Source organism: Ictidomys tridecemlineatus, chromosome 11 (assembly GCF_052094955.1).
Source record: "Ictidomys tridecemlineatus isolate mIctTri1 chromosome 11, mIctTri1.hap1, whole genome shotgun sequence".
In the NCBI taxonomy this organism is placed as follows: domain Eukaryota; kingdom Metazoa; phylum Chordata; class Mammalia; order Rodentia; family Sciuridae; genus Ictidomys; species Ictidomys tridecemlineatus.
This window is the reverse complement of record NC_135487.1, coordinates 102261506-102276018: the sequence shown is the minus strand read 5'-3', so window position 1 is coordinate 102276018 and position 14513 is coordinate 102261506. Positions and strand designations below refer to the sequence as shown.

Below are 14513 nucleotides of genomic sequence, written 5' to 3'. Positions count from 1 at the left end.
TTTACTAAACCAATGTTTGACTACAATTAAAGGCCAACTTCTTGTGGAGTGAGGCGTTTAGTACCCTCCATGGCTAAACCTGTGGCACCTCATCCACTATATCTGTCCATCTCTATCTCCTGAATTTGAATACCTCATTTTTATCACTTTTAGCCCTACCGACTCTGTCCCATGCAGCATACTCTACTTTCCCCGCTTTATCTTATTTTCACTGAAGCTGTTCTGCCTTCATCTTTTTCTATAAAAATTCTCCCAGTCCTTTTAGTTCCAAACTTTATTTTTATCTTATTTTTAAAAATATTTTCTAGTTGTCAATGGATCTTTATTTTATTTACTTATTTTTATGTGGTGCCAAGGATTGAACCCAGTGTATCCTCATATGTTAGGCAAACATTCTACTGCTGAGCTACATCCCCAACCCAGGCCCAAACTTTATACTGGATTGTAACAACTTATACTTGCCTAGATATTTATGGGTAGTTATGAAAACATCAGCCCCTACTAATTTTAAACTCTGAAAGAGATCTTGCCTCCTTTATTTTTAATCCATTCTGCATCTTCTCTTTACCCAGCACATTGCTCATGTTATTTAAGAAATGTTTATTGAATTTTTCTAATTTGAAAACATTATTTGCTTTCTTGTATCCTTTTTTGTTTCAAATTAAAAATTCTTGAAAAATATGAAAAATGCAGTTTTAGGTTTTTTTTGGTACCAGGGTTTGAACCCAAGGGTGTTTACTTAACCACTGAGCTGCAATTGCCTAGCCCTCTATATTTTTAATTTTGAGACAGGCTCTGGCTGAGTTGCTTAGGGCCTTGCTAAGTTGCTGAGGTCTAAACTTGCAACTTGTAATCCTCCTCCCTCATTTTTCCAAGTTGCTGGGATTATGGGTGTGTGCCACCACTCCTAGAAAAAAGTGAAGTTTTTTTTTTTATATCCTATTCCTTCTGTGATCTGAAATTATATATTAGTATGTTAATGGCTTGTAATTTTACCTTTTAGATTTTCAATACTCTTTATTTTTTATGGTTTTTTAAATTGTTAATAACATATTAGCTGATACTCTTGGCTCCCTCCCTCAAGAATAACCATAATTAACTAATTTATTACATATTAACTAATTTTAGCAGGCAAGAAACTGAAATATCTTAATGTAATTTTTTCTTTTCAGTGCACATGACACTCCTAAGCAGCCAGTGGTGCGTTTTAAAAGGAATAAACATCATAAAGGATCCATTTACTGTGTGGCCTGGAGTCCTTGTGGACAGTTATTAGCAACAGGATCAAATGACAAATATGTCAAAGTGTTGCCCTTCAATGCAGAGACTTGTAATGCAACAGGTAGGGCTCAAGTATATAAGCAGTAGCTAGCTTGCCAGTATTCTTTTTATTTTCCCTATGTTGTATATCTATTGTCTCAAATGAAATCTAAGAATATAATGTTAATATATTTAAGTGTTTAATTAATGAGGTTTTTTGTTTGTTTGTTTGTTTTGTTTTTTAAAGTAAATTCTTACAAGTAGCCAGGTGATATCGGAACTTCGGAACTTTAGAAAATTATTATCAGAAACATAATCTATAAGTAACTGCAAGAATTGTGTAAATGGATATTTTCTAGAAATTTTGTTTTCTCTTTTTCTTTGGAATAAAAGACAAGAAAGTATCTATTATAGCTCTGTTTTAGGCATGATAATAACTAAATCAGTATTTTGATTTCTTGGTTCTTTGCTTAGTAAAGTGAAATTTATTATAATGTCAGTTCCTATATTAAAATGTAAACCATACTAGTACCCCATTGTTCTTAGCCAGTTTTTAGGCATTAGCAATCTCAAGTTTTCAAAGTAAGTTGAGCAGCATCTTTTTTTTTAAATTCTTATTGCTGTTTCAGGACCAGATCTGGAATTTAGTATGCATGATGGGACAATTAGAGATTTGGCATTCATGGAAGGCCCAGAAAGTGGTGGAGCTATTTTAATAAGTGCTGGAGCAGGGGATTGTAACATTTATACAACAGATTGTCAAAGAGGACAAGGCCTCCATGCTTTAAGTGGACATACTGGTATGTACTGTCAGTCTCATGAGCTGCTTTTCCTTTTGTTCAACATGTGCAATTTTTCCTCTCTGCATTTTCGTAATAGGGTATATTTCATCAAAATGGATTTTTAAAAAATATTTATTTAAAAAAAATTTATTGTTGTAGTTGGACACATACCTTTATTTTATTTATTTATTTTTATGTGGTGCTAAGGATCGAACCCAGGGCCTTGCATGTGCTAGGTGAGTGCTCTACCACTGAGCCACAACCCCAGCCCCAAAATGGATCTTTTTAAGACAGGAAATTTTTATTTCAAATTTTAAATTGCGGGTTGGAGTTGTGGCTTGGGTACAGCACTAGCCTAGCACGCATGAGGCACTGGGTTCAATCCTCTGCACCACAAAAATAAATAAATAAGTTAAATAAAGATATTGTGTCCCTTTATAACTATATATATATATATATATAACTAAATATATATATATATATATATTACATATATTTTTTAAATTTTAAATTGTGAACTTTGGGTAATAACACAGTAATGATAACTAACATTGCTATTTCCCTGTGTACTAAGTAATTTTCTTATGATTCCTTAACTTAATCCTTACAACAACCTTAGGATTTAGGAAGTTTTATCCCTATTTTATACCTGAAGAAAGTGAGGCTGAAAGGATAAGACGCCTTGTCCCATATCACAGGATAATAAGTGGCAGAACTAATATGACCCCAGCTCTGTCTCTTCCAAAGCTGAGTAACTCTCTAAAACATTTTTCATTTGCTTTTTTGGAGGCGGGTACTGGAGCACTTGACCACTGAGCAACATTGTCAGCCCTATTTTGTATTTTATTTGGAGACAGGGTCTCACTGAATTGCTTAGTACCTCGCTTTTGCTGAGGCTGGCTTTAAACTTGTGATTCTTCTGTCTCAGCCCCCTGAGCCAATGGGATTACGGATGTGCGCCACCACGCCTGGTTCCTTTGCTTTTTTTTGGTGGCAGGAATGAAGTGGGACCAGGGGTTGAACTCAGGACCTTGCACATTCTAGGCAAGTGCTCTCTGAGTTATATCCATAGCTCCTTTTAAATTTAATTTGAGGCTGGGTTTCACTAAGTTGCCCAGGCTAGCCTTGGACTTATGAACTTCTTGAGTTGTTGGGTGTTTAAGTGTGTGCCATCATGCTTGACATCCTAAGCTTCCTCCATGGAAAGATTGCCATGATTTCAAATAATAATTGTTGTCAGTACTAATTATGATGTCCTAAAATATAGAAAGAGCCTACTCTACTAATAAAGTCACTAAAGAAGGACTTTATTCCGTATGGTTTTGATATTCAGTGTTGATGTTCATTTTACTGAGTTTAAATATTTTTAACATCTATAGTGAGTTTTAATTAACCAGATAATAACTTGTGCAATGATGAGGAGTACTTAGCTTTGCACATGTTATGGAAAGATAATCTCCTACAGTAATAACTAAGTACATGATCTTTTATAGGGCATATCTTAGCACTTTATACCTGGAGTGGCTGGATGATTGCATCGGGTTCCCAAGACAAGACTGTGAGATTCTGGGATCTTCGAGTACCAAGCTGTGTTCGTGTTGTTGGCACAACATTCCATGGAACTGGTGGGTTTTCCATTAATTTAAATGAACTTACATGAGAGAAAGAAACTGTAAATCATACTAGCCTACTTCTTCTCCCTTGCAATAGAAAAGATCATGAAGTAAATACTTCGTATTTTATTGGTTATTTTCAATTGTTTCAAAACGCTTACCTTATTTGTAGAAATAATATTTAGTTCAGGAAACCAAAGCCCAGGGAGAATAAATATCATGTCTCAAATTATTCTGTTGTCAGAGAACTTTTAGGATTCAGACCTTTAGAAAGATTTATCAGATGGCATACACATGGCAGAAATTAAATTAAAAAGTGTACTGTTTTCTCTCCATACCAATTCCTCCTTCTCTCTCTCTAACAAATCAGTGTTTTACTCATTCTTCTAAAAATATTCTATAGATATATATCCAGAAAGTTTTTTAGAGTTGTAACTTTCTTCTCCTGTAAACATGCACATGTGCGCACACATACACAGATGGTAGCATATAATGCAATCTTGCTTTTTTTAAAAATTTTTCAACCAACTTTATTTCTCAACTTCAGAGTTCATTCCTTGTCCATATTATTCCTAAAAATTATTAAAGTCATGATAGATTTTAAAATCATAATGTAGACTGTTTTCTAAAGTTCCCCTTAATGTTAATAAAAGAAATTAAAGCCATTAAGAGATTAAAATCTTATCAGCTACATGATTTCTTTTTTTATTATATAAATTTTTTAATTTATATATGATAGCAGAATGCATTACAATTCTTATTACACCTATAGAGCACAATTTTTTATATCTCTGGTTGTGTACATAGTAGTTTCAGGGACCAAACAATTCAGTAAGGCTTATTTTTTTAAAAATGTCATTGCTCTGGGAATTGGCTTCTACCATTTAGTCTACCCCATTTCCCATTTCTTAGAGACAACTATTTTAAATTTTCTTTTTGAGTCAAGGTCTTATTATGTCACTCAGACTGGTCTCAGACCCCTGGACTCAAGTGATCCTCCCACTTAGTCTCCTGAGTAGCTGGGACTATAGACACATACCACAGTGCTGGGTTAATTTTTAACTTTTTTAGCAGTTTTTGTTATTAACTTGTATATTTATATTAATAGTTTTTAAGGTATTTATCGACTTCCTTTAATGATGAATCCTATAATGAGGATTTCTCTTTTTAATTTGCTCTTTTTAGATATACATGAGTGTATTTTGATATATTATACATACATGAAGTATAATTTATTCTAATTAGGATCTCATTCTTGCTGATGTACATGATGAGGATTTTCACTGGTCGTGTATTCATGTATGCACATAGGCAAGTTCTGTCTGATTCTTTTTTATTCCCATCCCACCTTCCCTTCCTTCCCTTTTATCTACTCCAGTGAACTTTTTTCCCTACCCCCCTTATTTTGTGTCAGCATTCACATATTAGAACATTCATTCCATCTTTGGTTTGGGAGATGGACTTATTTCACTTAGCATGATAATGTCTAGTTCCATCCATTTACCAGCAAATGCCATAATTTCATTCTTCTTTATGACTGAGTAATATTCCATTGTGTGTGTGTGTGTGTGTGTGTGTGTGTGTGTGTATCACATTTTCTTAATCTTTTCATCTGTTGAAAGGCCTTTAGTTGGTTCCATAGCTTAGCTATTGTGAATTGAGCTGCTATAAACTTGAGGTGGCTGTGTCACTGTAGTATGCTGATTTTAAGTCTTGGGTATATACCAAGGAGTGGGATAGCTGGGTCAAATGGTGGTTCCATTCCAAGTTTTCAGAGGAATCTCCATACTGCTTTCCAGAGTGGTTGCACCAATTTGTATAATGAGGATTTTATGTCCTTTTCCAATTCTTATGATCTCTCTTTCACATAGATTCTATCTCTACATCTTTTCATTTATAGTGATATCACATTTGATTAAATCAATTTGTATTGTTTATGTGTAGATTTTCCTTTTTTGGTGCTGAGGATTGTCAAGTCTGGCCTCCTTCTGCCTCAGTCTTCCAAGTTGCTAGGTTACAGGTGTGCAAACACTGTACCTGGGTTCTAACCTACCTTTTATATCTCAGCTTTTATGTTAACTTTTATTAAACCAAGGAACTTGAGCCAGACCACCTAAGCTACCTGCCTTTTTTATACTTTTCTTCTGAACATTTTCTCATGTAATTCTTGCTCGCCATAATCACCTTTCTTCTGTCAAAATTTCAAGAGAAGATTATTTTAACTTATGTGTGTTTATATGTGTATATACACATATACTGTTATTTATGTGGTTTATATGATTTAACTTATGTCCCAGACCACATTAGTGTAAAGCAGTGTTCTTTAGCCTTATTTTTATAATTGACTTCCTTTTCCTAACAAGAAAAATAAATACTAAGGAGTAATATTTTTTTACAAGTTAAGCTTTGGAGGGCCCACAAATCATTGCTAATGTTTATAATTTTTCCACCCCTGAGAACCATTATGTATCCCATCAGAGGTGTTACAGCCACCATTGAGAATAATGGTACAGTTAGGGCTCAAGCCTGTAGACTCTGAACTTATTTTCTGTTGGTAGTAAATTATGGGTTGCTTTAGGACATTTCTTACATTAATGTCCTGAAATATATTTTGTTATCAAATTTCTTGTTACCACAACTAGACTCTAAACTGAGTATAAGAGTATTTACAGACACCCAGCAGTGAAAACACTGGATAGAAAAAGTGGTTTCTTTAGCCTTGTTCATCAAGGCTATTAATAACACTGTTCTGGAAGTTCTTTCAAATGACAAAAATGGTTTTTCTCATTCCTTACAGAATCTTGCTTTATCCCTTGCCCTAATAAAGAATACAAGTGTTTATTGGTTGAGTGTTTACTTGGATTTTTCCACAAGTGAACAGGATTGATAAGCTATATTAAGTCACTAGTATATGGTTAAGTGAACATTGCAATTTAGGTATATTGATTTTCTATATTGAAACTTTTTTTTAAAGATGTCACTAGTATTTATTAACCCTAATAATTGGGATTACAGAGTATTTTTATTTTCTAATTCAGATTTTTAAAAAAATTTAAATTTTTTATTCTAATTTGTTATATATGACAGCGGAATGCATTACAATTCATTTTACACATATAGAGCACAATTTTTCATATCTCTTGTTATATACAAAGTATATTCACACATTCATGTTTTCATACATGTACTTAAGGTAATGATGTCCATCTCATTTCACTGTCTTTTCTACCCCCATGCCCCCTCCCTTCCCCTCCCACTCCTCTGCTCTAGAGTTCATCTATTCCTTCTATGCTCCCCCTCCCAACCCACTATGAATCAGCCTCCTTATATCAGAGAAAACATTTGGCATTTGGTTTTTTGGAGATTGGCTAACTTCACTGAACAATATCTTCTCCAAATCCATCCATTTACCTGCAAATACCATGATTTTATTCTCTTTTATTCTCCCCTCTACAGGCAGTGCTGTGGCATCTGTAGCTGTAGATCCCAGTGGTCGTCTCTTAGCTACTGGTCAAGAAGATTCTAGTTGCATGTTGTATGACATAAGAGGAGGAAGAATGGTACAAAGTTATCATCCTCATTCCAGTGATGTTCGTTCTGTTCGATTCTCCCCTGGAGCTCACTACTTGCTAACAGGCTCTTATGACATGAAAATAAAGGTGACAGACCTACAAGGTGATTCAAATTAACACTTCTCTTTGTCTTTAGTCTCTCCTATTATGTTTGAGGTCTTTCTTTTGTAGTCTGGAGTTTTTGACTATAAAACATTTAAAATTTTAATTTTATGGTATTTACTGAGTAAATTACTGAGACTGCATTAAGATGTTACAGCAAATTAACAGTGAATAATCTTATTTTTGTTAAATGGTTTTAATTATTACAGTGAATCATTCTGAGATAAATGACAGACTTATATATTTTTATTAGATTCTTTGAAAAAATATTTTATCTGGGCATGGTGGTATACACCCCTTCTCCCAGCAACAGGGGCTGAGGCAGGAGGATTTAATTTCAAAGCCAGCCCCAGCAGTTTAGCAAGACCCTATCTCAAAAAATTGAAAGGACTGGGGATGTAGCTCAATAGTTAAGCACCCCTGGGTTCAATCCCCACTGCCTCCTGCCAAAATTATTGTATAATCTGTAATTATATTATCATACCTATTTTTTTTTAAATCTTAAGCAAATATTTATTGTGAACCAGCTAGAGATAGAGAGATGAAGAAGGCAGATGGCTCTCACCTTGATGGATCTTATACTTTAGAGGTCAATAAAACGTAAACCAATAGACAATGTAATTTTAAATATTGTTCAGTGCTATTAAAAGCTATAGCATGATAGGAGATAGTGACTGTGGGGTGTGAAAGGGAAGGCTGTTTTAGATAGGATAATTAGAGTAGGTCTCTCCAGAGAAATGCCATTTGTACAAAAGACCTGAATGATGAGAAGGAACAAGTCATGCCAGGACCCTAGGAGAAGAGCATAATTAGTATAAGGATGTTAAGGTAGGAATAAACCTGGCACAGTTGTGACACTGCTAGAATTTAAGGTGGCTAGAAACTAGTCAGCTAAGGGAGAAAGAGACAAAAGACTAAGTCAGAGGCAGGAATTTACAGGCTTTAAAAAGAATCAGGCTTTAGCTAGGTGTGGTAGCTCTGGAGGCTGAGACAGAAGGATCTTGAGTTCAAAGCAAGCTTCAGCAATAGTGAGGTGCTTAGCAGATCTGTCTGCCTAAGAGACTCTGTCTCTAAATAAAATACAAAATAGGACTGGGATGGGGCTCAGGGGCCAAGTGCCCCTGAGTTCGATTCCTGGTACCTCCCCCTCCGCCAAAAAATATCAGGCTTTATTTTTAAGGGTACTTCTAAGTTAATAGCAAAATTAAGAGGAAGATAAAGAGATTTCCCATCTAATCACATATGCATGGGCTCCCCAATTAGTAGCATCCCCCATCAGAATGATACACTTGTTACAGTTGATGAGCCAGAGGCAGTTGAAAAAGTATGACATGAAGCCTTGGAAGATTTTAAATAGAAGAATAATATGATCTGAATTACATTTTTAGATAATTTTGACTGTATCATAAGTGAATCATAAGTAGGGCAAGAGTAGAAGTGTCAGTGAGGAGGCTATTGGAATAGTTCAGGTGGGAGATGATGATGGCTTGACTAGGATAGGAGTGGTGGAGGTGGTAAGAATTGACAGAATTTGGGGTATATTTTTAATTTGTTTGGTTAGATTGTGAGGGAATAAGAAATTAATGATTCATAGGTTTCTGGCACAAGCAACCAGATGGTGCCATTAGTTGAGATGAGGAAAATGGGTGGGGAAGGAACAGTTTGGCAAGAAAAGCCAGCTTCAGAAGAGTTTGATTTTAAATGAGTTGAATTTAAGATGACTAGAGGAATCAAGTGAGGCATTAGATAAACCACTATTTGGATATGAGTCTGGAGCTTAGGTCAGTGAGAAGTCAAGGTTGGAGATAAAATGGGTGTGAATCGTAAGTATATAAATAGCCAAGGTACAATATGAAATTTCAGAGGAAATGAGGTACAGAGGGAACAAAAGAAATATACGGGGTTGATTCCTTGAGATTCAGCAAACTTCAGGATGAGAAGAGAAAAGTAAACCAAGGTGGAGTGGCACTGAAGTCAAGTAGAAGTCAAGTGGGTTGAATATCCTGGAGAATGGCATCTATGTCAATTGTTACCAAAGGTTTGCTGTATGTATGTTGCAAAATTCTGCTAATGTGATTTATCTCTGTGTATAGCTTTCATACTATAATATTATAAAGTAAGAGGAACCTAGAATTATGTATATACTTATTTTGCATTATAAATCATTATAAATTTTTTCTTTTTTAATTTAGGAGACCTCACTAAGCAGCTTCCTATTATGGTGGTAGGGGAGCACAAGGACAAAGTGATTCAGTGTCGATGGCACACCCAAGATCTTTCCTTCCTGTCATCCTCTGCAGACAGAACTGTAACCCTCTGGACTTACAATGGCTAGAGTTCACCCTGTATCAGTCTATGCAGTGAAAGCACAGAGACTAAGACTACTGAATTACGAAAACTACAAATCTAAGAATATAGACTGTCTAAGAAGGTGGTTTAGCACGAAGAGACCCCTTATTACCATGTATCCCATTGATAGGAGATGTTGGGTAGTGTTATTCTGCAGTGCTTTCAGTCTTCCATGTGGGCTCATGCTGCTGTGACCTGCTGTATGTAGTCTCTTTGCCAAAGTCTGTGGAAGAGCTCTTATGTTGTTGGTGTGCACTCCAAGTCATGGTGGACGATGTGTTTACAGTTTAGTATTAAATGCATTCCTTGGTCTTTGCCTAAATAACAGTTTTATATACACATTGAAATTAAAGTATACTTTAAATATATTATTACATAGAAATGCAGCTGAGTTCTACCCAGTTTAAACATAGGTGTTCAGAAATTACTTTGCTCTTCTCACAGCCCCATTTATCACTTGTCTTCTAGAGACCAGAATTTTTTGTCTCTCAAAACTTACACAGTTGTGTTCACATAAGGATCACTACAGAGTTTAAAGATGAATGGAAAGCTGCTTCTTAGTTCATTATGTGGTGTATTTTTTTCCTTTTTCTTAAACCCAGGAATATGGTTATTATTTTGTCACATAATTTTGATCCAGGCTAAAAAGGTAAATGTGTTTGCTTCAGAAACTTGTTAATTTCAACTTTTTGAATGCAACAAGATACCTCCCTTCTAAACTGTACTGCAGAAGCAGAGCAGCAGCAGTTATGTGATGCAGCACTTGATGGTACAGTGAGTGTGCTGGCTAGCATTTTTCCTCTTAAAAATTAAAAACTTTGCCATAGACCATAGCATGGCTTGAAATGCTATGTCTGCATGATAATTTAAAATGGGAATTTAAACTTTGCACTCCAAAAGCTTATTTGAATTTTTTTATTGCACTGTTTTGAGTAATGCAGAATAATGATTTTATTTCTACAGCATCGTAGATTCTAACATTTATGTATCTTTATTTTCATACTGTACAGTAATTTTACTTTAAATTATTAAATAGGCTATTTTATTTATTTTAAATGCAGTTGTATTGGTTCTAATTATTGAACTGTCTGTGTACTGTATGTAGCAAGCAATTTTAATCTATTGTTCACAAGTGGAAAAGGTATTAGAAGTGTAACTGTGCTATTATTTCAATAAAGACATCTTGACACCTAAAACTTTCTCTGTTCCTCAGAGTCTGTGTTTTTCAATTCAGAATGTTATTTTTCCAGTTTACTTGGAAGGAAGTGGGTCCACTGGATGAATAGATAAACCCCATAATCAATTTCTTATATTTATTTCTGAAGTTCTTCTAATTAGAACTTTTTAACTCTTGGAAAGAGCATAACTTTTGTGTGTCTCTTCTGTGTTATACAAGATTTAGAGAACTTTCTACTCTGAGTATATTGTGAATTTTAACCAATAAAAGTTTAGTAAAATGTTTAAATTCTAATTGTGACTCTGAATATGTTGAATTTGTACTTCAACATAGAAAGAAATGAAATCTAATTAGCTTTTGGGTATTCAATAGGTAGAGTTTTTCTTAATTTTAAGCAAACATAAAGGGGAATTCTGAAAATAGGCCAGTCTCATTTCCTTTTTATGCTTAATTTTACACATGTTAGGTACTATAACTAGTCATTTGTGTTGTTTAAAACTAGAATAAAGGATAATTTTTTTAAAAATTTGAATTTGTTTTATTTTTGACAAAAGCCAAGGAAGTATAATACCGCTTCTTTTTTTTTTCCAAACCAAACTTAGTTTTGTTGTTCTTTATGAACATCAAATAATTTTGTCCAAAGCCAGGAGAAAATGCATCTCAGGAAATAAAAATAATTACATTCAAGGAATACAGAATTTTCTCACCATGATATATAAAAGTTGATACATAACATAGATGAATTAGACCCACTATCAATTGACTTTGAAATACCTAGGGTTTGTTGTTTCCATTTTTCTTTGTACCAAGCCAAGAGGAAATTCCTAAAAGAAAAATTGACATTGAAAGGAATCTTCTTTTGTTCATAAATAGGCTAGTTCTTAACAGTCATTGTGTGGGAGCATCCCAAGGCAAGTATTGCCTAGCATGAACACATTACAGTCCAAAATATGTCAACTGTCAGTCAGCTGCGCTCCCTGCTGCTGGTTCTCCCTTCGAGTGGGACACCTCCATGGATACAATAGCCCATCTCCTGTTTTGCATTGATCCATTTTTCCACACACTCTAAAAGATTTTTTAAATATATATTTTAGGTGTAGATGGACACAACACAATGTCTTTATTTTTATGTGGTGCTGAGAATCCAACCCGGGTGTCCCCCCCCACCCCCCTACTTGCTAGGTGAGCGCTCCACCGCTGAGCCACAATCCCAGCCCTCCAAAAGATTTTTAATGATTAAAAATGAGCAAAGGGGGCTGGGGCTGTAGCTTAATGGCAGAGCGCTTGCCTAGCATGCATGAGGCACTGTTCGATCCTCCATCCATGTTCACATAAAAATAAAAGCATTCTGTCCATTTACAACTACAATTTTTTTTTTTTTTTAAATGAGCAACGGGGCCAGGAGCAGTGGCGTGTGCCTGTAATCCCAGCGACTTTGGAGGGGGAGGCAGGAGGGTCACGCGTTCAAAGCCAGCCTCAGCAATTTCGCGAGGCACTAAGCAACTCAGTGAGATCCTGTCTCTAAATAAAATACAAAAATTAGGCTGGGGATGTGACTCAGTGGTTGAGTGTCCCTGAGTTCAATTGCCAGTACCAATAATAATAATAATAAATTTTTAAAAATGAGTAAAAGACTTTAATAGATTTCTCCAAAGAAGATCTATCTATCTATCTATAAACTGGCCAATAAACACATGAAAAGATCCTGTTGGACATGCGTGCACACCTTATTCTCAGAAGACAGCCCCAAGAATTCAATGCCAATCTGGACAACATAGCAAGACCCCTATCTAAAAAAAAAAAAAAAAAAAAAGTTCAACATCACTAGTCATAAGATGCAAATCAAAAACCCTGCTATCAAGAAAAAGTGTCGGGCTGGGGTTGTGGCTTAGGATAGAACACTCGCCTAGCACGTGGGAGGCATTGAGTTAGATCCTCAGCACCACATAAAAATAAAAAAAAATAAAGTTATTGTGTCCAACTACAACAACCAAAATTAAGAAAAAGTGTCAATGACAATGTGACGATGTGGAGAAATTGAAACCCTTACAGCTGGGAATGTAAAATGGTGCAATCTTTCTGGAAAACCATGCGGTAGTTCCTCAAAAAACTAAAAATAGAATTACCATATGATCCAGCAATTCCGCTTCTTAGTATATACTCCAAAAGAATTGAAAGCAGGGAAATGAAGGGATACTTCTGTGTTCACCCTTGTACAGCTGCATAATTCCACAATTGCCAGAAGGTGAAAGAAACAAGTGTTCATCAGCAGATGAATTGATAAACTGAATGATTATTAATCTTGGTTGTGAACTTGACTGAAAGACTTTTGGAAAATTGTTAAAGTAAACGTCTGGGTTTGTCTGTGAGGGTATTTCCAGAGAGGATTAACAAATGGGTCAGCCAATAGGAAAATCGGCCCTGAATGTGGGTGGTACCATCAGTAGTAGGCTGGGATCCCTGAGGGAAGGAAAAAAAGGCGGGATGGAAGATGTTGGGGCTAGGGGTGGAGCTCACATTTGTATGCACATTTAACACTTCTTGCGTCTGTGTTTTTTTATTACTGCCATCACAGACATCAGTTTCCAGGTTCTTCAGCCTTTGAGTGTGGATTTGCACTGGGAACTCTAGGGAGCTTCCAGGCAGCCTTAGACAGAGTCTGAATCTTTGGTCCCTTTTGTTTTGAAGCTTCTGAGCTTTTTGGACTGAACAGCAACTACTGATTTACTTGACTATCCAGACTGCAAATAGCCATTGTGGGACTATCCAAAACCTCTGATTGTGTAAGCCAGCCTAATAACTTCCCTCTCATATATGCATTCTATTGGTTCTGTTCCTCTGAAGAACCCTAATACAAGTGTGATATATACACAGCATAGAATATTATTTAGCCTTAAAAAAGAAAATTCTGATGTTACAACCTGGTTTGAATCTTGAGAACATTTATGCTAAATGAAATAAGATAGTCACAAAGACAAACACTGAATGATTCCACTTATATGAGATACCTAGAGTAGTTAGATTTATAGAGACAAAGAATGATGGTTTCCAGGGTTTGGGGAAAGGGAGGAACGGGAAATTACTGTTTAACAGGTACATGGTTGGTTTTGCAAAATGAAAAAAGTTCTGAAGGATGGTGTTGATGGCTGGGTTAACTGTGAATATACTTAGTGCCACTGAACTGTACCCTTAAAAACGGCCAAGACGGTAAATTTTATGTGAATTTTAATTTAGAAAATTATAATAGTAAGCAATGTGCAAAGGTAGTGAATTACATACCAGATTTTAACACACTTTTTGTTCAAAACTCGTCATCTCCTCTTTGGAGAGTTTCCGGATGTTGTGAGGCCAGCAGTTCAAGGCAAAACTTATTTCCAAACCTCCCACTTGTCTCACAACTATCATCATTTATTATCCCCCATTACAAATATATATAATTCAAACTTGATTTACGGTTTTATTGCAAATGTTATACATTCGAACTTATTTTTTAAAAAGCTAATAGTAAGAATATACGCTTCGTATCCGTTTTCTATACCGGGTTTCCAGGCAGGATTTCATCTGTTGAAGGGACCAAGTAAAAGCCAAGTCCTGGCCTAAAACCGAAGCGCAGAGGCCCGCCCCGCCCCCTCGGCGGGGCCAATCAGCGGCGCGCGCG

The 14513-nt window shown here is 35.6% G+C and overlaps 1 protein-coding gene across 6 annotated transcripts in view; it reads left to right on the top strand.

The window, feature by feature from the left end:
* Positions 1 to 10874, top strand: part of Wdr47 (WD repeat domain 47) — a 60206-nt gene extending 49332 nt beyond the window's left edge. For all 6 annotated transcript variants that reach the window (XM_021735125.3, XM_078026929.1, XM_005338066.4 and 3 more), the window contains 5 exons: positions 1173 to 1342; positions 1890 to 2060; positions 3536 to 3667; positions 7112 to 7330; positions 9522 to 10874. In XM_021735125.3, coding sequence (XP_021590800.1) covers positions 1173 to 1342; positions 1890 to 2060; positions 3536 to 3667; positions 7112 to 7330; positions 9522 to 9664 — 835 coding nt within the window. In that variant the 3' untranslated portion in view covers positions 9665 to 10874. The remainder of the gene's footprint in view (positions 1 to 1172; positions 1343 to 1889; positions 2061 to 3535; positions 3668 to 7111; positions 7331 to 9521) is intronic.
* The last annotated feature ends 3639 nt before the right edge of the window (positions 10875 to 14513 follow it).